This window comes from Rana temporaria, chromosome 11 (assembly GCF_905171775.1).
Source record: "Rana temporaria chromosome 11, aRanTem1.1, whole genome shotgun sequence".
Classification (NCBI taxonomy): Eukaryota; Metazoa; Chordata; class Amphibia; order Anura; family Ranidae; genus Rana; species Rana temporaria.
This window is the reverse complement of record NC_053499.1, coordinates 125,499,610-125,522,919: the sequence shown is the minus strand read 5'-3', so window position 1 is coordinate 125,522,919 and position 23,310 is coordinate 125,499,610. Positions and strand designations below refer to the sequence as shown.

The 23,310-nt window shown below is 44.5% G+C and overlaps 1 protein-coding gene across 1 annotated transcript in view; it reads right to left on the bottom strand.

Annotated features, from left to right (window-relative positions):
* The window catches only part of HSD11B2 (hydroxysteroid 11-beta dehydrogenase 2), a 93,891-nt gene extending 71,088 nt beyond the window's left edge, over positions 1-22,803 (bottom strand). The window contains exon 1 of the mRNA XM_040329079.1: positions 22,196-22,803. Coding sequence (XP_040185013.1) covers positions 22,196-22,472 — 277 coding nt within the window. The 5' untranslated portion in view covers positions 22,473-22,803. The remainder of the gene's footprint in view (positions 1-22,195) is intronic.
* Positions 22,804-23,310: the final 507 nt, after the last annotated feature.

Genomic DNA, 23,310 nt, shown 5'->3' with positions numbered 1-23,310 from the left:
CCGTCAGCCAATGCCTAAGAAGGCCCTTTTAACCTCTTGGGACTCGCGCTATAGCCAAATGACGGCTACAGCGCGGATCCCAAAATCCAAGTGGACGTCAATTGACGTCCGCCCTTTGCGCGTTCCCCGCGCGCGCTCCATAGCGCGCAGCGGGGAACTGCTGTGCTGGCCGTGTCCCTTGGACACAGCCAATCACAGATCGCCACGAATGGCCAATCAGAGTGGCCGTTTGCGATGCGATCTATGCGGCCAATGAGAGATGATCTCATATGTAAACATATGAGATCATCTCTCATTGCCGTTTTACACAGAGACAGCGGTGCTATCTCTGGAGAGGAGACCGATCTGTGTCCCTTGTCCATAGGGACATAGATCGGTCACCCCCCCCCCCCCCCCAGTCACCCCCCTTCCCCCACAGTTAGAACACTAATTAGGGTACACATTTAACCCCTTCCTCACTCCCTAGTGTTAACCCCTTCAATGCCAGTCACATTTATACTGTAATTAGTGCATATTTATAGCACTGATCGCAGTATAAATGTGAATGGCGCCAAAAATGTGTCAAAAGTGTCCGAAGTGTCCGCCATAACGTCGCAGTCCCAATAAAAATCGCAGATCGCCGCCATTTTTAGTAAAAAAAAAAAATAATAAAAAATAATAATTCTGTCCCTTATTTTGTAGGCGCTATAACTTTTGCGCAAACCAGTCGCTTATTGCGATTTTTTTTTTTTACCAAAAATATGTAGAAGAATACGTATCGGCCTAAACTGAGAAAAAAAATTGTTTTTTTAAATTGGGATATTTATTATAGTACATATTAATATTGTATTTTTTTCAAAACTGTCGCTCTTTTTTGTTTACAGCGCAAAAAATAAAAAGCGCACAGGCGATCATATACCACCAAAAGAAAGCTCTATTTGTGGGGAAAAAAGAACGTCAATGTTGTTTGGGAGCCACGTCGCACGACCGCGCATTTGTTAGTTAAAGCGACGCAGTGCCGAAAGCTGAAATTTCACCTGGGCAGGAGGGGGGTATATGTGCCCAGTAAGCAAGTGGTTAAATGCTTTTATACAAGTCAGGTAAAATAGATAGCAGAGTAATTTGTGACGTATTGGGGACAGTCACCCCAGTTCCAGGGGTATGGAGCTGTAAAATTGCTCCCCAGAAAACATGCATAGGTGAACATTCCCACCTGATATGCAATAGCAAACCCTTAGTGGAATGACAACGCCAACATAAATCTGAGACAATTGGATATATCCGCTGGAGCAACGTCGGACATCTATACCACCGAGAAAGAAGCTTAAATGTCATGGATATGCAATAAAAAGTCTGGCAGCTTACCTGTCTCCATGTGTTCATTAGAGGCCTGAGGCCTCTCCTCCCTGTATGGCCCCACCCCAGGCCATCCCAGAAAGTCTATATTAACTGTTGCACTGCAGGTCTGCAGTGCTGTTCAACCTTGTTGTTAGCTTAAGTTCCTGTCTGCAGTGTGCTACGTTTACCTTCCTGTGTACCGTTTTAGGCTCGTCACTGACTTCTCCTGTTTGCCTGTGACCCTGACCTTTTGCCTGTCCCTTGGTTACCCTTGTCTGCCTGTTGCCCTGACCTCGGCTTACCCATCACTATTGCTTGTCCTGGTTGCTGCTTCCCCTCTCCCCCTTGCGGAGCGTGACCTAGAGAATCCCAGGGGTCGCGACCTGGATCCAGCTGCAGCGAAGGCCATCCTCACCACTAGAGGCTCTGGTGAACACAAAGCTGCCCTGTGGTGCATCCCTGACCTCAACGTGGTGCACGTGTCACCTGGCCACAGGTGACCTGACATTAAAATTCTTCTCCTTAGTTGGTAATGACATATAGTTAGTGAGGGAAAGCAAGTTCTCCCATTCTTCTTGTTTAATTTGAACCTTCAAATCTAAATTCCACTTATCTGTAAATTCTGGGAGGTGCCAATGGAGTTTCAAAATAAGAATCCTATATACTGCAGAGAGAATATGATCTGGTAAAGTGTCCTGTAAAAGGAAAGATTCAAAGGTATCCAATTCCCTAATAAATACATCCCTTGAAGAAAATGTTGAATAAAAAAGATAATTGCCGATATTCCAGCCAATGTGTAATTGATTGTTGCCATTTTGGAATCAGACTTGACAGCAAAGGGAGAGTTCACTGGTAAAGAATTTGAGATATTCAACAGTTTGCCTCCTTGCTCCATGACAGGAAATTAATTGCCAAATAAGAGAGTCATGGGTCCTATTTTGGGAGAAAGTCCCAATTGGGTTTGCATTTTATCCCAAATACGCACTAAATGTGCTGTAAGGAAGGATAAGGAGGAGAGTGGGCCATGGGCAGAAGGGTCTAGCCAGGGAAGCGCCTGGAGATCGAAAGGGGCAATTGACTGTTCTACATGAACCCATTGCTTAAGGTGGGAATGGCGGAACCAAATCACTAGCCTAGTTAGGGCCGCTACAGCAAGGTAATGATATAGGTCTGGTGCCGTTAGACCACCTACCTGAAATATTGTAAGAGCCAGGTGTAAAATTGTCAGTTAAACAACGGCTGCATTTAAATAGATGCAGCTGCTGTTCAGGTATTCTGACAGCCAGCAATCAAGGATCAGTCTCCTATTCTATTTTAACATAATCAATATACACCATATTGATCAAAACCAGTAAAAACAGTATTCTCCTTGTTTATACCAGTATATTTGAAGCTTATAGTTCCTCACGGCAGAATTGCATGCACTTTAATCTCCATCTGTGCCAGCAATATGCACTGAATAACCTGTTGCCTCAATGTATGTTACATAATCTGCTACAAGTTGGCCAAGCTGCCTATAGCCATAGCTCTCAACTGTCCCTGATTTTGAGGGACTATCCCTGTTTTGGAACAATGTCCCTCTGTCCCGCATTGCTCCTGATTTGTCCCTCATTTTGGTCTGATCTATATAGCTGTATATAAAATGCACTTTTTATCTATCAAAAAGTGTTTTCCATCCCTAAACCTTTCATCTGGTTTCTAAATTTCTGCATTTGTAAATTCAAAAAGTCAATATAAGGGAAGAGTAGTGGTAAAAAAAAGCACTTGTGGGTTTAACCAATCTTTTTTTTTTTTACAATTCTCCTTTGAGGGGGCATGGCATAGGGTGTTTCCTATGCCTGCATACTTTTGCTGATAGGTGTCCCTCATTCCCATTTTCAAAAGTTGGGAGGTATGTGTAACGTAATGACTCGGGACAAACAGAGACTTTGGAAGGATGAGGGGTACTCCTGTGCCAGCGTCATTAATAACTCTTATGTCTAGGGTCACCTTATGTCCGATAGGGCCATAGGGTGACTGAGAAATTATATCCTAAATTACAGGACAGGGGACATTACTGATAGCTCATATTGCAATGGGAGATATTGCAAAGTGTTGGTTTATTCTATGACTCATCTCTCTGTGTAGACTGTTGACATGTTAAATGTGGCTGGCTCTTGAAAGGCCTTTCATTGTGTGATAACACTGCTTAAAGCCTATTGTTGCTCAGGGGTGTGAATACCTTTCTGTCGAAGACGAACCGTCTGTCTAAAGATGTGGATTGAGAAGAAATCATTGTGTGATGGTGTTTTGTTTGAATTCTGTTAATGAAGGAATGTGACTTCTCAGGTGGAGTGATTAGATCATGATAATTATAGGCCGGCGTCGACATGTTTGGAATGTTTAGCAATTAGCCATCTGAAGGTGTATTGAAGCCCCCCCAGGGTGTGAGGTGTGGGTGGAGAGTTTGATTGTTCCTTTCATGCTTAAACTGTATATAACCTTGAGAGCTAACCATTAAAGTTGTCTTGCATTTGAAACCAGAACACAGAGCAAGTCTCGTTATTCTGGGAAATGGGATGTCTGATGTCTGTTGGACGGTTGGAGTGTCAGATGAGCTGTTGTGGGTTGATGGAAGGTCGTAAACGGTGGTGACCGTTACAGTATGCTATAGCCACTCTCAGGTAATTGTGTCTTTGGCTAGGTCTCCAAACACAAACTGTATGGTATATTATGTAGTAAAAATAATTATCAGACAGTTTTGTTCCAACTGCCAGTGGAGTCTACAGGTACAGGCTGAATAGATCTCTCATTCAAGAACTCAGACAGATTCCTGTCCGGTCCAGCAGAAATTGTGCAGTCCTGACCATGTCCATCGTCTGGTGGCACCTTTATTCTATAAGCCAGTGGTTCTCAACCCTGTCCTCAAGTACCCACAACAGGCCGTGTTTGCAGGTTTTCCTTTATCTTGCACAGGTGCTTTAAATCAGTCAATGGCTTGGTATTCTGGACAGCTATTTTATCTAAGGCCTTGTACACACGACCGGATCTGTCCGATGAAAACGGTCCGCGTACCGTTTTCATTGGACATGTCCGCTGGGATCATTTGGTCTGATGGCTGTACACACCATCAGACCAAATTCCCCGCGGACAGGATACGCGGTGACGTGGCAGCGACGATGACGCGGCGACGTGCGCGACCCTGGAAGGTCAATGCTTCCACGCATGCGTCGAATCACTTCGACGCATGCGAGGGCTTTCGGCCGAGCGGACATGTCCGGTGAGTCATACAGACGACCGAACATGTCCGACGGACAGGCTTCCAGCGGACATGTTTCTTAGCATGCTAAGAAACATTTGTCTGCTGGAAACCTGTCCGCTCGGCCGGGAATCCGGTCCGGTCGGCCATACAGACGACCGAACATGTCTGCGGAAACTGGTCCGCGCACCAGTTTCAGCAAACATGTTCGGTCGTGTGTACGAGGCCTTAGAGAAATTCCCAAAACACGGCCTGTTGGGGATACTTGAGGACAGGGTTGAGAACCACAGGTATAGACCACAGCTAAGAGCATTGTGCAAATGATCAAAAGTTCTTTCACTAATTTGTTTACAGTAAACTGGGGAAGTTTGGTTGCTGTGGGAAATAGTTTATACGTTATAATTGCTCAATGGACTTGGAAAACTTGTACGCAGTATATTAGAGGTAGATAGCAATGGTCAAAATAATTGCCCTAGCAAATGCTGATATCTACCCCCTCTGGACAGCTACATTCACCCTAAATTTGACCATGTATGATATACTGCAGTCTGACTGTACAATCTTCTTCAGCTCGTTCACACCAGATCGGATGCATTTGTACTGCATTCGAAAATGTATGTGCAAGCAAAATCAATGCATTTCAAAGAGCCTATTTTACTACTGCAGGGCGTTTTTATGCGTGTTATATATGTACAGCATGCTGGATTTTTTCGCACATGAACGTATCAAAACACAGGTTAGAGAAATGTTAAACCTATCTCTGTTTTCCAGACTCTTCTGGGCTCTGCCCTCCCCCTGTGCTGTAAATAAAAAGGGGAAGGCTCTGCTCAGGGTAGGTAGGGTATGGTAGGAAGAAAGAGGCCTAAAGTTGTAATCTTCTCAGAGAGCCAGCACATGGGATGCTGAAAGATCGCTGCTGCACCATGTAGTCCCTTGGAATTCCGGCACATAAGAAGAATCTGGCAGCTTTGGAGGACACCAGTTATGGACTACATATATTAAGATATTCCTGGGCATACTGATACTATGTACACAATCCAGATCTCTGCACTTTCTCTACTACAACATTATGTACACATTTTTGGGGCTATATCCCAGAGTCGAGTGAATTGTTTTTTTGTCTGTAATTATTGTTACATAGTTCATTATTGGAAGCTTGTACGCTATCCAGTAAAAGTTATCTTTTATCTCTCTCTGCCTTATTTTTGTATTGAAAAATGTAAAATTTCAATTAAAATTGTAAATGATAAAAAAAATATATATATGCTTGGGCAGCCTTAACTTAGTCAGTTAGGGATGGAACTGTATTTCATTAGTATGGGCTTTGCCACCAGAGGGAGTTCTCAGTGAAGTCTTTAAAAGTCATTCTAAGCTTGGTCTGAAGTTATTCATGGTAGAATATGGCCTATCAGAAGAACAGGGCCTGCAAAGCACACATGGGGTATTGGAGCACGGTCACTACAAAGGGTTAACTCATCAGAAGAGTCAGAGCAAGAGAGTAGTTGCCACGGGTAACCAGAGACTGGTGTAGGGTTGCCACCTCATCCCTTTAAAACAGAACACATATGAATTCCACAGGTTCTGAGGCTAATTTAATTTAGATAGGGCTCCACTTGAGTTCAATTACCACCTTAATCAGCCACAGAACCTGTGTAATTCATATGTGTTCTGTTTTAAAGGGATGAGGTGGCAACCCTAGACTGGTGGGACGTGTATAGCAGCCGGTCATAAGGCCTGGTGAAGGTGACAGGTCCTTCGGTAGCAAAGGGGTCGGTGACCTGGTTTCCTAGCAGTCGGTTCCCCCAAAATTATCTGAGACCAAACCCATGGTACAGAGACCCCATATACCTAGCCACATGGTGCAGGAGAGTGAAGGAGTTAAGTGAGAGGGCACATGAGGTCCGTACTAGGTGCTGGGCGGAACCCCATTCTGTCATTAGGAGTGAGGTGGCAGTGGTACGCTAGACTGGGCACGTGCTCAGCAGTGTCCTTCCCTAATGCAATATACATCAAGCAAAAGTGTGTAGTAACATGGGACAGCATGCTTTACAGAGGAACTCTGTATATTAAACTACTGCACACAGTGTATGGCTCATCTTTAAGCTGCCATAATGTTTGACTTTCACATGAACGCGGCCCCACCTGGTCCCGGGCATTGATGGAACGCGTATGTGCAGGGTGAGAAGACCCATCCACAAAAAATAATAATGCCAAAAATTGGGCTACAAACACAAGCATGCATGCATAACCTCACACTGATCTTCAAATATCGGCCGCCCCGATATTTAAATATCAGCAACGGCCAGAGAAAAACCCATATCAATCGACCTCTACCTCCATGGTGTAAGTTCAAGTTTTCAGAAACTTTTCAGAAATAACACCCTACACCCTCCTCATCCCCTTGGTCACTGCTGTACTTACCTGTGCTGGAGCTGACCAATCAGAATTGCTCTGATCCATCCCAGAAGCCCCGAAGAAAGAAGAGGGAGTAGACAAGGGATTTCAAATCCCCAGACTGCTACATTGGCTGTGTGGACACTGACAGCTCATCACCCATGGAGGTTAGCTAAGTATATAATTGTGTTAAATAAACCTACATAGTTATAAAACATAAATAGGCTTATACCAATACAATGCTAATAGCTATTAACAGTCAATCAGAGCAGCCATATATCATTATTGTGTCCACTATATATTGCTGAAAGCTAATTCCGGATAGGCTTCCATAGGCTACGACACACTTCTATGTGCATTTGTATGAATGCCTACCTACATAACTAAAACAGAACATGCTAATAGGATGTGTTCATCAATCTAGTTAATCGGTCCTAATATGAAGCATGCAATGCATAAGTAGGTTATAATACTGTAAGTCACCACTAGAATTCAATGTATACTAGACATGTGCATTCGTCTTCGTCCGAATGCATTTTCGTCCGAATTTTGGGTATTTTTGTTATGGTTTTAACAAACGAAAACGAACGTGCAGAATCCAAAATCGAGAAGATTCGACATAAAAATGCTTTATTTTCGTTTTCGTTGCTACAACAGTTCGATATAGATAGAAGATTCGACATGACGGTGACAATAGCAATCTGTGTCTATCGAATCTGTGGTCGAATGTGCCCAACCTTAACTCTATTAGTCCAATAATAATCATTCTACATAGAGAGAAAAGATTCGACATTATAGAGAGAAAAGATTTGACATTATAGAGACAGTGTTGGGGTAGACCATTCGACACGAACGACGAAGATTCGACGAAGCAGCGAAAAACATATAAAACGTCTAATCTGTCATTAAAGGCTTATGGTGTCTGTCAAAAGTTCGAAGAAGATTCGACAAGCAGCTAAACTGTACGACACCGCAATCGTACATTTCCGGTCAAATGCTCAGCACATAGGCTATACAAGAATTCGAATGTTGGTTGAGTTTTATAAATATAATTATTACTAGTGTCATACAACATTAGAATTCTTCTATAGCTTGTAGGCGGAACATTCGACCGGAAATGTACGATTGCGGCGTCGTACAGTTTAGCTGCTCCGTCGAATCTTCTTAGAACATTCGACAGACACCATAAGCCTTCAATGAGTTTGGTCGGGCTAAAGCCCGATCGTGTGTACAGGGCATAAGGGCTAACAACCACTTTAATGACATGGTATTGATAAGAGCTATTTTATGGAAATCCCCACAACATGGCCCGTTGGGGGTACTTGAGGACTGAGGTTGAGTACCACTGAATTAGACAACAAATGCAGCCCTCATATCCAATGGTAAGCTGTGATATATTTCATATATATTACATAATATTACATATTTTTAGATCTTGGGTTTAGATTCAATGGAGGGGCTAGTACACACAGGCCCGGATTCAGAAAGGACTTACGACAGCGTATCTCCAGATACACCGTCGTAAGTCCAAATGTGCGCCGTTGTATCTTTCCGCGTATTCTGGAAATCAGATACGCTTGAATTTGGCCAAAATACGACCGACGTAAGTCTCCTACGTCGTTGTATCTTGGGTGCATATTTATGCTGGGCGCAAGGGGCGCTTCCGTAGATTTACGCGTTGAATATGCAAATGACCTAGATACGTTGATTCACGAACGTACTTGCGCCCGTCGCATTAAGCTATGCCGTTTACGTAAGGCGTACGTCCGGCGTAAAGTTACCCCTGCTATATGAGGCGCAGGTAATGCAAAGTATGGACGTCGGAACAAGCGTAGATTTTTACGTAGTTTACGTAAGTCGGACGTGAATGGGGCTGGGCGTAGGTTACGTTCACGTCACAGGCATTGAGCCGGCGTATGTTATGGTGTAAATTCGACGTGGTACTGAACATGCACGTGCATGCGTCGTTCGTTCGGCGCTTCATTTACATGGGGTCACGCTTCATTATAATACAACACGCCCACCTTCCACCTACTTTGAATTAGGCGGGCTTACGCCGGCCGATTTACGTTACGCCGGCGCAACGTTGTCGGCGTGTGCTTTGTGAATCGTGTACTTCCCTCTTGTTACGTTGGCGTAGCGCATATCTGATGCGCTATGCCGCTCTAAAGATACGCCAATGTATCTGAATCCCGGCCACAGACTTCTGAATTCAGTTTGGCCTTTGTGCTGGTAAAAACGGGGTCAAGCTGCAGATTTTACCTCCCCCTCCTGACCACCCACCTAAAAGACTACATGCAGTCGGCTACTACACACTACAAACAGGCCCGTCGGAACAGGAGAGGCAATGCAAGCAATTGCTTGGGGCCCCCCGAGCTGGAAGGGGGCCCCCAACTAGCGGGGCCCGCAGCCGAGTGGGGCCCGGTGAGGATGAATAGGATCCGCGGAGCGCTCCGGAGCCTCGGCCTAGGAAAGTCCCCGGCTTCGGCCTAGCTCCGGAGCGGCGGCCATCTTGCTCCACCCACTGTGTGTTGCCATGCGCCCGTTCTGAAGCCGGCCGAGCTCAGGGAAACGTGTTTCCTGCACACGCGCAGTAACGCGATGGCGCCACTGGCGCCATTTTTAAATAGATCACAGGGGCTGGAGGGGACGTGCCCGGACCGCAGCAAGATGTCGGCGGAGGTGGTCATGGATGGGCCGGATGAAAAGTGGGGACACCTGGCGGCGATAGTCCTGGCCCCGGGAGGCAGCAAGGGGATCCCGCTGAAGACCATCCGGACACTGGCTGTGGGAAGCCGCTCATCGCCTGGGTACTGCGGGACGCCATAGACGCTTGACAGGTCAGTGACACGCCCCCTTTTGCAACAAGCCTCCTCTGCAGATTTAAAGGGGAGGTTCACCCTAAAAACGACTCTCTCTTATTACATTTGCCCCCCACATTACAATACGATTATGCCTATTAGTTTTTTTTGTTGATGCTGTACATACCTTGATACAGCATATTCACCCGTGGCTTCCGGGTTGCGAGTCCCGCGGGAGTGGGCGTTCCTAACATGCTGGTGATTGACGTTTTGACAAAAAACGAGCTCCCCCCGTCGGGTAAGCCGCGTCACGATTGGCGAAAGGAGCCGAACGGCGAGTCGGCGCTATACTGCGCATTGCCGTTCGGCTCCTTTCACCAATCGCAACGGGGGAGCTCGTTTTTTGTCAATCACCAGCATGTTAGGAACGCCCACTCCCGCGGGACTCGCAACCCGGAAGCCACGGGTGAATATGCTGTATCAAGGTATGTACAGCATAAAAAAAAAAAACTAATAGGCATAATCGTATTGTAATGTGGGGGGCAAATGTAATAAGAGAAAGTCGTTTTTAGGGTGAACCTCCCCTTTAATCATTAGGAACATTCTTCTGGTGCACGCTGGAAGATATGAATTATAAATAAATAATGTTTATTTAGTGTTCCCCTGCAAAGTCTAAACGCACATAAACGAATCGGTTCTGAATCCTAAGGGTCCTTTCACACTAGCGGACCGTTCGTCCGCTCATTACAAGTCCGTTTACGGACTTGTAATGAATCCCTATGGGATCGCGTCCGTTAGCTGATGGAGCATCCGCTAACGTCCGCGTGCGTCGGGATCCGTTTTTCCGAACGGAAGAAACCCTATTTTTCTTCCGTCCGGTGGAACGGATCGGATGCAGACGGACAGACGGTCCGTCTGCATCCGATCCCCCATAGGGGAGAGCAGAGCAGAGACAGGGCGGTCTCTGCACTGTGTGCGGGGACCGCCCTATCCGCCGACAGCTCAGCGGGGATGACGGAGGATCCCCGCTGAGCTTTGGCGGACACACGGAGCGGACACAAAAACGGTCCGCTCCGTGTGAAAGGACCCTAAGAATTAAGACAAATACCAAATGGTGAAAATCGGCATGTATACTATCTATAGAATTGCACTATCCTTTTAAAGGGTTTCTATTTTGTAAGGAACCATTTTTCGTCTGAATTCATTGGTTGATCTACACCATATGGAGCCCTCTTTTATATGTCATGCTATGCTGGGGCACTAGTGATTCATCTTGCCCCACCATCACCCCTTCCATCCACCCGGCTGTTGGTTTTCTGCTTGCTGTGGTTCTGCGCTGTGCGTGCGAGGGGGGGGGGGGGCCTCCATGTCCATTTTGCTTGGGGCCCCCTAATTCCTTCAAACGGCCCTGACTACAAATATACACATCCATGACCGTGAGACTTTGCTTCCTGGCTGCGACAAACATGATACCCCGTGTCACGTTCAGTGGGCAGTACCGCTGCCAAACGCGACCCTTTCCATTCCCTGTTGTCTATCGAGCATAACGCTGGAATCACTTGGCTGTCACGCCCCCCCCTTTGTGATTGGCTGAAGCATATATACAAAGCCATGTGCTGCGTGCTGGTCAATAACAAATCTAATTACAAACAAGTACATACATTGGATTTTATGGAAACTAAAGTGACATTACATTTTGAAATGACAGGTTATAATACTACAAGCACACAGAGTATGGGGCTGTGGATGATGACACCTGAATCCTATATAGTCACCCTATGCTCAGGATAGAGAATACATTTTTGTATAGTTGAGTTAAGTGCAGACTTTTCTCTTGTCTTCTGCCTAAAGCTCATCACACATGTTACAATCTGATTGTACAATCACTTTTAGATCTACCAAAAATATTTTGCTTGAAAATAGGAATCGGAAATAAAGAACAAGCAAACTGCTGCCAAAACATCCCCTAAGGCTGCACTCATACATGATTGTGAGTGGAATCGCCGCAATTCTGCCCCACCATTTCAAATGGCTGCAAAACGCGGGCGGCATTTGCGATGTCATTACTTCTAATGGCACCCCAATTGCGCCGTGATTTTGCCATGATTGTCGCGCTGCAATCGTAATGATAAAGGAACATGAGCTTATTTTGGGGTGACAGAGTTTGCCACGATTGCGGCGTATATTTCTGTGTAACAATCGCTGCAAAATCGCGGTGCAATTAGAATTAATGGCATCGCAAATGCGTCCTGCCTTTTGCAGCCAATTACGCACCCGCGATCGTGTGTGAATGCGGCCTAATGCTGGCCATACACTATACGAAAAAATTGTTCGATCACATTATCGAAAAACGAACATTCGGACGTGAGAGCAAACAATAGTGGCGTCATGTAATGACCGATAAATCACTCAATGGACATAAATAAATCAATTTATTGTTTGTTTTTTTAAATATACCACAGTTCAGACGGGGAAACTCATTAACCTTTCAATTCATTGTTCGTTCGGCAGAAACTTGCCAAACTTTGTTTTTCGGCTCAAAAATGTCCCAACGATTATCGATCTTGTGCCTATTAACTGACCGAAAAACGATTTTTTAGTGTATGGCCAGCATAAGGCCCCATAGACACTATTCGATTTTCTGCAGATTTTTGTCTTCAGATTTAGCAAAAAAAATGTAGTGCAAGGACCTGCCTGATTGCATACAAATTGAAACTTAAAGGGGTTGTAAAGGTTTGTTTTTTATTCTATAAATTGGTTCCTTTAAGCTAGTGCAGTGATGGCGAACGCGTGGCACGCGTGCCGCTCCCGGCACGGCAAGCTGTTTTGGTGGGCACGCGGTGACAATGCAGAAATGTCAAAGAAAAAAAAATTAAATCGTCAACCGCAACTAGAAACTACATTTCCCACACTACCCTGTGCTAGCGGTGACGTGTCCGAGTGGGCGTAACTTAGAATGAGCGCCCGGAGGTCACGTGTTAGCTTGCTACCCAATGAGAGCTCTCAGATCATCCACTGCCTGACGTGCTGCTGGGCGTGACTGGGAGCATGAGGAGAAGACGCACGGCGGGAAAGAGCTGCAAGACTCGTGAAGCCATCTTCTTCATTGCGCAGTTTGATTCAGCTGCAGACAAAGGTAAGAATACTTATTACTCGAATACTATTTAGACATGGGATACCTGGGTCGTTTTATGGGTTGCCCTGCTAACATCACCCAATCTAAAATGTAAAATTTTGCTGAACAATTACTTTAGCTAATCTCGCTGGTGGGTGTTCTGACAGTTGCTGACTGACTTGGGAAACTTTGTTCTGCAAACATATTACCCCCCTCATTGCTGTTATTGGGTCTAGTTGTCCTTTGCAAACATATTACCCCCCTCATTGCAAATGACACCTATGCCCAATAACAGCAATGAGGGAGGTAATATGTTTGCAAATGACACCTAGGCCCAAAAACAGCAATGAGGGAGGTAATATGTTTGCAAATGACACCTAGGCCCAAAAACAGCAATGAGGGAGGTAATATGTTTGCTGTTATTGGGCATAGGTGTCATTTGCAAACATATTACCTCCCTCATTGCTGTTATTGGGCATAGGTGTCATTTGCAATGAGGGGGGTAATATGTTTGCAAAGGACACCTAGGCCCAATAAAAGCAATGAGGGGGGTAATATGTTTGCAAATGACACCCAGGCCCAATAACAGCAATGAGGGGGGTAATATGTTTGCAAAGGACACCTAGGCCCAATAAAAGCAATGAGGGGGGTAATATGTTTGCAAATGACACCCAGGCCCAATAACAGCAATGAGGGGAGTAATATGTTTGCAAAGGACACCTAGGCCCAATAAAAGCAATGAGGGGGGTAATATGTTTGCAAATGACACCTAGGCCCAATAAAAGCAATGAGGGGGGTAATATGTTTGCAAATGACACCCAGGCCCAATAACAGCAATGAGGGGGGTAATATGTTTGCTGTTATTGGGCCTAGGTGTCATTTGCAAACATATTACCCCCCTCATTGCTGTTATTGGGTCTAGGTGTCCTTTGCAAACATATTACCCCCCTCATTGCAAATGAGGGGGGTAATATGTTTGCAAATGACACCTAGGCCCAATAACAGCAATGAGGGGGGTAATATGTTTGCAAATGACACCTAGGCCCAAAAACAGCAATGAGGGAGGTAATATGTTTGCTGTTATTGGGCATAGGTGTCATTTGCAAACATATAACCCCCATCATTGCTGTTATTGGGCCTGTGTCCTGGCCTATGGACAACAATGACACACTTTTTTTTTTTTTTCATTTTAGCCCTTTGGATTCTTCTTTGCAATTCTTGTAGAATCTACAGCAGCTTCCAGACCCAGCAGAGCGGTGTCAGCAGCGGCACAGCGCGACTTCTTGTTTCACAGGACATTGGACGATTTGAGCTTATATCTGTCTACATTAAAAAAAGTAAGTTGCTAAGGGTCACATCTGGCCCCCGGGCTACGGTAGTTTCCTGTGTCCCTATGGACAACAATGAAAACATATTTTTTTTTTCATTACAGCCCTCTCTCCGGGATTCTACTTTGCAAATCTTGTAGAATGTACAGCAGCTTTCAGACCCAGCAGAGCGGTGTCAGCAGCGGCACAGCACGCCTTGTTGTTTCACAGGACATTGGACGATTTGAGCTTATATCTGTCTACATTACAGAAACGTAAGTTGCTAAGGGTCACATCTGGCCCCCGGGCTATGGTAGTTTCCTGTGTCCCTATGGACAACAATGAAAACATATTTTTTTTTTCATTACAGCCCTCTCTTTGGGATTCTTCTTTGCAATTCAGAATCTACAGCAGCTTCCAGACCCAGCATAGCGGTGTCAGCAGCGGCACAGCGCGACTTCTTGTTTCACAGGATATTGGACGATGTATATCTGTCTACAAAACCGTGAGTTGTTCTACCTTTTTTGTGAAATGTTGCAATAATATTTTTGGTATAGGTAGGTAGGGATAGATTTGTATTGGGTGCTTCATCCATCCTTATTTTATACATTTTGTGTTTTTTGTAGACATGAACAACCAAAAATGAGTACATCAAAAAAAGCAAAATTAAAAACAGATAGTGGAAGATCATTCCAAGAGACCTGGACACAGTCATTTGGAGTGATTGAACGCAATGGGAAAGCGTTATGTGTTCTGTGTAGTGAAAGTGTGGTATCTCGCACATCTAGTGTCAAACGTCATTTTGATACCAACCACAAAAGTGTTGCCGAACTTGGTGTAGCTGAAAGAAAAGAGTTTCTTGATGGGAAATTGAAGAGATATCACTGCCAGTATCGTAGTTTTTGCAACTATCTTTCTAAAACAAATTATCTGGCAAATGCCAGCTTTGAAATTTCACTGTGCATAGCAAAACATGGAAAGCCCCTCTCTGATGGCGATTTTATCAAAACGGCCATGTTGGCTGTGAGTAATTCCCTTTTTCATGAATTTCCAAACAAGGACAAAATTAAGCAACGAATCTCTGAAATGCCACTTAGCAGAAATACTGTTAAAGATAGAGTCCTGCGTATGGCAAGTGATGTTAGTCAGCAGCTCACCACTGACTTACAAAAGGCAGCCTGTTACTCCATGTGCTTGGATGAAAGCACAGACATAAATAATCATGCAAGGCTAGCAGTAATTTTGCGTTATGCTGTTGGTGACACCATGAGAGAGGAGCTCATGAAACTGTTGTCTTTGCCTGGAAGAACACAAGGGATAGATATCTACAATGCTGTGATGGAGGCTTTTGTCTCACAAGACATAAGGCCAGAAAAAGTGGTTTCAGTTACTAGTGACGGGGCACCTTCCATGGTGGGGGTAACATCTGGTTTCATACAGTTTTTTGTCAAAGAAGCAAAGCACCCAGTCATTCAATTTCATTGTATTATACATCAAGAAGCTCTTTGTGCCAAGGAAAGCAGCAAAATATTAGACGATATCCTCAAGGATGTCACAAAAATGGTGAATTACATCATGGCTCGTGCTCTTAATTTTCGACAGTTTCAAGCACTTCTTGATGAGGTACAGGCACAGTATAATACTTTACTTATGTACAATAATGTACGATGGCTAAGCAGAGGACGGGTCTTGGAGAGATTTGTAGCCTGTTTGGATGAAATTGCAAAGAAGAATCCAAAGGGCTAAAATGAAAAAAACAAAAATGTGTCATTGCATCTTTACCAATGCCCAGCCAAGGCATCTTTACCAATGCCCAGACAAGGCATCTTTACCAATGCCCAGCCAAGGCATCTTTAAAAATGCCCAGCAATGGCATCTTTAATAATGCCCAGGCAAGGCATCTTTACCAATGCCCAGCCAAGGCATCTTTACCAATGCCCAGACAAGGCATCTTTACCAATGCCCAGCCAAGGCATCTTTAAAAATGCCCAGCAATGGCATCTTTAATAATGCCCAGGCAAGGCATCTTTACCAATGCCCAGCCAAGGCATCTTTAAAAATGCCCAGCAATGGCATCTTTAATAATGCCCAGGCAAGGCATCTTTACCAATGCCCAGCCAAGGCATCTTTACCAATGCCCAGACAAGGCATCTTTACCAATGCCCAGCCAAGGCATCTTTAAAAATGCCCAGCAATGGCATCTTTAATAATGCCCAGGCAAGGCATCTTTACCAATGCCCAGCCAAGGCATCTTTAAAAATGCCCAGCAATGGCATCTTTAATAATGCCCAGGCAAGGCATCTTTACCAATGCCCAGCCAAGGCATCTTTAAAAATGCCCAGCAATGGCATCTTTAATAATGCCCAGGCAAGGCATCTTTACCAATGCCCAGCCAAGGCATCTTTAAAAATGCCCAGCCAAGGTATCTTTAAAAATGCCCACTGCTCTGCTGGGTCTGGAAGCTGCTGTAGATTCTAATCTACAAGAATTGCAAAGAAGAATCCAAAGGGCTAAAATGAAAAAAACAAAAATGTGTCATTGCATCTTTACCAATGCCCAGCCAAGGCATCTTTACCAATGCCCAGACAAGGCATCTTTACCAATGCCCAGCCAAGGCATCTTTAAAAATGCCCAGCAATGGCATCTTTAATAATGCCCAGGCAAGGCATCTTTACCAATGCCCAGCCAAGGCATCTTTACCAATGCCCAGACAAGGCATCTTTACCAATGCCCAGCCAAGGCATCTTTAAAAATGCCCAGCAATGGCATCTTTAATAATGCCCAGGCAAGGCATCTTTACCAATGCCCAGCCAAGGCATCTTTAAAAATGCCCAGCAATGGCATCTTTACCAATGCCCAGACAAGGCATCTTTACCAATGCCCAGCCAAGGCATCTTTAAAAATGCCCAGCAATGGCATCTTTAATAATGCCCAGGCAAGGCATCTTTACCAATGCCCAGCCAAGGCATCTTTACCAATGCCCAGACAAGGCATCTTTACCAATGCCCAGCCAAGGCATCTTTAAAAATGCCCAGCAATGGCATCTTTAATAATGCCCAGGCAAGGCATCTTTACCAATGCCCAGCCAAGGCATCTTTAAAAATGCCCAGCAATGGCATCTTTAATAATGCCCAGGCAAGGCATCTTTACCAATGCCCAGCCAAGGCATCTTTAAAAATGCCCAGCAATGGCATCTTTAATAATGCCCAGGCAAGGCATCTTTACCAATGCCCAGCCAAGGCATCTTTAAAAATGCCCAGCCAAGGTATCTTTAAAAATGCCCACTGCTCTGCTGGGTCTGGAAGCTGCTGTAGATTCTAATCTACAAGAATTGCAAAGAAGAATCCAAAGGGCTAAAATGAAAAAAACAAAAATGTGTCATTGCATCTTTACCAATGCCCAGCCAAGGCATCTTTACCAATGCCCAGACAAGGCATCTTTACCAATGCCCAGCCAAGGCATCTTTAAAAATGCCCAGCAATGGCATCTTTAATAATGCCCAGGCAAGGCATCTTTACCAATGCCCAGCCAAGGCATCTTTACCAATGCCCAGACAAGGCATCTTTACCAATGCCCAGCCAAGGCATCTTTAAAAATGCCCAGCAATGGCATCTTTAATAATGCCCAGGCAAGGCATCTTTACCAATGCCCAGCCAAGGCATCTTTAAAAATGCCCAGCAATGGCATCTTTACCAATGCCCAGACAAGGCATCTTTACCAATGCCCAGCCAAGGCATCTTTAAAAATGCCCAGCAATGGCATCTTTAATAATGCCCAGGCAAGGCATCTTTACCAATGCCCAGCCAAGGCATCTTTACCAATGCCCAGACAAGGCATCTTTACCAATGCCCAGCCAAGGCATCTTTAAAAATGCCCAGCAATGGCATCTTTAATAATGCCCAGGCAAGGCATCTTTACCAATGCCCAGCCAAGGCATCTTTAAAAATGCCCAGCAATGGCATCTTTAATAATGCCCAGGCAAGGCATCTTTACCAATGCCCAGCCAAGGCATCTTTAAAAATGCCCAGCAATGGCATCTTTAATAATGCCCAGGCAAGGCATCTTTACCAATGCCCAGCCAAGGCATCTTTAAAAATGCCCAGCCAAGGTATCTTTAAAAATGCCCACTGCTCTGCTGGGTCTGGAAGCTGCTGTAGATTCTAATCTACAAGAATTGCAAAGAAGAATCCAAAGGGCTAAAATGAAAAAAACAAAAATGTGTCATTGCATCTTTACCAATGCCCAGCCAAGGCATCTTTACCAATGCCCAGACAAGGCATCTTTACCAATGCCCAGCCAAGGCATCTTTAAAAATGCCCAGCAATGGCATCTTTAATAATGCCCAGGCAAGGCATCTTTACCAATGCCCAGCCAAGGCATCTTTAAAAATGCCCAGCAATGGCATCTTTAATAATGCCCAGGCAAGGCATCTTTACCAATGCCCAGCCAAGGCATCTTTAAAAATGCCCAGCAATGGCATCTTTAATAATGCCCAGGCAAGGCATCTTTACCAATGCCCAGCCAAGGCATCTTTACCAATGCCCAGACAAGGCATCTTTACCAATGCCCAGCCAAGGCATCTTTAAAAATGCCCAGCAATGGCATCTTTAATAATGCCCAGGCAAGGCATCTTTACCAATGCCCAGCCAAGGCATCTTTAAAAATGCCCAGCAATGGCATCTTTAATAATGCCCAGGCAAGGCATCTTTACCAATGCCCAGCCAAGGCATCTTTAAAAATGCCCAGCAATGGCATCTTTAATAATGCCCAGGCAAGGCATCTTTACCAATGCCCAGCCAAGGCATCTTTAAAAATGCCCAGCCAAGGTATCTTTAAAAATGCCCACTGCTCTGCTGGGTCTGGAAGCTGCTGTAGATTCTAATCTACAAGAATTGCAAAGAAGAATCCAAAGGGCTAAAATGAAAAAAACAAAAATGTGTCATTGCATCTTTACCAATGCCCAGCCAAGGCATCTTTACCAATGCCCAGACAAGGCATCTTTACCAATGCCCAGCCAAGGCATCTTTAAAAATGCCCAGCAATGGCATCTTTAATAATGCCCAGGCAAGGCATCTTTACCAATGCCCAGCCAAGGCATCTTTAAAAATGCCCAGCAATGGCATCTTTAATAATGCCCAGGCAAGGCATCTTTACCAATGCCCAGCCAAGGCATCTTTACCAATGCCCAGACAAGGCATCTTTACCAATGCCCAGCCAAGGCATCTTTAAAAATGCCCAGCAATGGCATCTTTAATAATGCCCAGGCAAGGCATCTTTACCAATGCCCAGCCAAGGCATCTTTAAAAATGCCCAGCAATGGCATCTTTAATAATGCCCAGGCAAGGCATCTTTACCAATGCCCAGCCAAGGCATCTTTAAAAATGCCCAGCAATGGCATCTTTAATAATGCCCAGGCAAGGCATCTTTACCAATGCCCAGCCAAGGCATCTTTAAAAATGCCCAGTCATGGCATCTTTAATAATGCCCAGGCAAGGCATCTTTACCAATGCCCAGCTAAGGCATCTTTACCAATGCCCAGCCAAGGCATCTTTAATAATGCCCAGCAATAGATCATTAGACTCATCCTCTGCTTATGTTCAATAATGTCTTTTAGCTATGCAAAGTATACTGTGCCTGTACCCATCACAGCATTGTAGATCTCTATCCCTTGTGTAAGCAAATGCATCTTTACCAATGCCCAGCCAAGGCATCTAATGCCCAGCCAAGGCATCTTTACCAATCTTTACCAATGCCCAGACAAGGCATCTTTAAAAATGCCCAGCAATGGCATCTTTAAAGATGCCTTACCAAGGCATCTTTAATAATGCCCAGCAAAGCCATCTTTGGAAATGCCCAGCAAAGCCATCTTTGGAAATGCCCAGCAAAGCCATCTTTGGAAATGCCCAGCAAAGCCATCATTGGAAATGCCCAGCAAAGCCATCTTTGGAAATGCCCAGCAAAGCCATCTTTGGAAATGCCCAGCAAAGCCATCTTTGGAAATGCCCAGCAAAGCCATCTTTGGAAATGCCCAGCAAAGCCATCTTTGGAAATGCCCAGCAAAGCCATCTTTGGAAATGCCCAGCAAAGCCATCTTTGGAAATGCCCAGCAAAGTCATCTTTGAAAATGCCCAGCAAAGTCATCTTTGAAAATGCCCAGCAAAGTCATCTTTGAAAATGGCCAGCAAAGTCATCTTTGAAAATGCCCAGCAAAGTCATCTTTGAAAATGCCCAGCAAAGCCATCTTTGGAAATGCCCAGCAAAGCCATCTTTGAAAATGCCTAGCAAAGGCATCCTTACCAGCGATCAGCAAAGGCATCTTTACCAGCGATCTGCAAATGTATCCTTATCCAAAAATACATGCACAAGTACAGTTGTTGAGAATCTTTTTCAATAAAAAAAAAATGTTTAATAGAAAGCTCTGTTATTGTGTTTTTCTTTTAAAACAAAAGCTGTTAATTAGTTTGGACAAGTGTACGAGTTGATTTTTCTAAACGAAAACCTTGGTATTCATGTTTAATTGCAGTGTTGGCACTTCAAAAAAAAATTAGGTTTTGTGTTGGAGTTTGGGCACTCGGGCTCAAAAAGGTTCGCCATCACTGAGCTAGTGCATTGTTTGTTCACTTACCTTTTCCTTCCATTTCCCTTCTAAATGTTTTTTTTTCTTTGTCTGAATTTCTCACTTCCTGTTTCTCCTCAGTAAGCTTTCCCCCATCATCCGAGCCATTCTGGCTGGGGGTTAGTCAGCCAGAACAGCTTACCGAGGAGGAACAGGAAGTGAGAAATTCAGACAAAGAAAAAAAAAACATTTAGGTGGGAGAGGGAGGGGTACCTGGTTTTGACAGGTACCCGCTCCCACTTCCAGCTTAGTTCACCGCAGCAAAGTGTTCACAGCGTCTCCCCACAGGGATGTAGTCCCAAGGGAGGGGGCGTGCACGCTGACTAACCCCCAGCCAGAACGGCTTGGGTGACGGGGGCAAGCTTACTGAGGAGGAACAGGAAGTGAGAAATTCAGACAAAGAAAAAAAACATTTAGAAGGGAAATGGAAGGAAAAGGTAAGTGAACCAACAATGCACTAGCTTAAAGGAACCTGTTCAGAAAATAAAAAACGAACCTTTATGCCTCGAACACACGGTCTGACTTTTGACCGTGCAAAAGTCCGTCGGAAAGATAAGGTCCGTCGGATTTCCGACCAAAAAAGTCAGATGGAGGCATTACAACCCCTTTAGCCTAGGTTCACACTGCTGCGAATTCAAAATCGCGGTTTAATCGCGATTTAGCGGCTGCGATTTGGCCGCAATTTCGGCCGCAATTTAATGTAAATCGCGGCCCGAAATCGCAAAAAGTAGTACAGGAACTACTTTTTGAAATCGCAGATGCGGCATCGCACTGATTAGGACAGTGCCATTGCCGCCGATTTGAGATGCGATTTGACATGTCAAATCGCATCTCAAATCGTTCCAAATCGTACCCAGTGTGAACCAGGGCTTAAGGTTTGATCTCATATTAAATGGTTTTGGTAAATCTGAAGACAAAAAATCTGCAGAAAATCGAATCGTGTGTATGGGGTCTTAGTGTGCCAAATGTATACTTTGTAATTCCATGGGACTTTTTAGGCAATCAATCTTGACAGTATATATATTATAAAACATAATATATTATAAAACATAATATATATATTATAAAACATAATATATTATAAAACATAATATATTATAAAACATAATATATTATAAAACATAATATATTATAAAACATAATATATTATAAAACATAATATATAACATAAAAAACTTTTTTTGATATACTGTCAATCAATGTTGGCTTTCTAAAAAGCCCCGTCCCAAGGAATTACAGTATACAGATCTTGTGCAAGTGCAAGGGCCTGCCTGGTTGGATACAAATTGATTGGATAGTATAGGTAGGTCTTCCTATGACATCGTTTTGGCCGATCTAAAGTTGATTGTACAGAGATTGTAACGTGTATGGTGAGCCTAACAAGTGAAGTGTGTGCAGAGCACTTACCTGTGATCATCACGGCTTTCCCGGCCACGGGCAGCATTTTCCTGGGGGATGCGATGCTCAGAACATACCAGCATGCCGAACTGAGCAGAATCATTCCTAGCAGGATGGGGAGGTACAGGTGGCAGAACCACTCAAACAGCACCAGCAGGAAGAAATAGACCAGCAGAGCCGGGGTCAGGACCATGTCAGAATGGGAAAACTTGAAAAAGACCAGGAGGGAGAAGAAGAGCCACACAGAGCCATAAGCCACCAGGGAGGGTGATGTGGACAGCTCCATAGCAGGCAGGCAGGAAGGAAGGAAGGCAATGGGCACTGAGCAGAGATGGGCAGAGCAATGAGTATAGGGAACAGAAGTTGTGCACAAAGTCCAAGGAGTGTACAGTACACACACACACACACACAATCACACACAACACTAGCAGGCTATTTATAAAAGAGCAGACAGTAGAGGAGGGAGGGAGTGGCCACTTGTAATCTGTACTCCAATGATTTCATGTTAATAGGAGTTCTCCAGGCTCTTTTCTCTCCTCTATTGCACACACACAAACTTCCCGGACGGGGTTGTCAGAGGCGGGATGGATTATTGGAGCTCCTGTCCAGGAGATCTCTGTTCATTCCTGCCAGCAGGCTGACAACCACAATGCAAGGAGTGCAGCTGCCGCTGATAACAACCTCTGTGATTCCAAGGACAGCAGGAAAGATTTGGTTACCTATAGGATGATCCTAGGCGATCCTGCCTGGTGCTCTCTCCTCCTCCCTTCACAAACGATAAACTCTGGAAATAAAATGAGGAGATGACATGAGTATTTTTTGCTCAGTTAAAGTGTCACTAAACTAAAAAAAAAAAAAAAAAAAAGATTCAAATGTGTGTTCTTAAAGGGATAGTTCACCTTTTTACAAAAAAAATAAAATGAAAAGGTGGACTAAAGCTGGCCATACATGGATTAGACGGTTCAACGGGGTCAGGCTAAATTTTGATCCATGTATAGGCAGGCTGGTTGGAAAATGTTCTCTCAATCAAAGCTAGGGTTGCCACCTTTTCTTCAAGCCAAACCCGAACACTTCAGAGTCTGCAGAGTTCCCCCTTTACATCTGAGTCTACAGAGTTCCCCCTT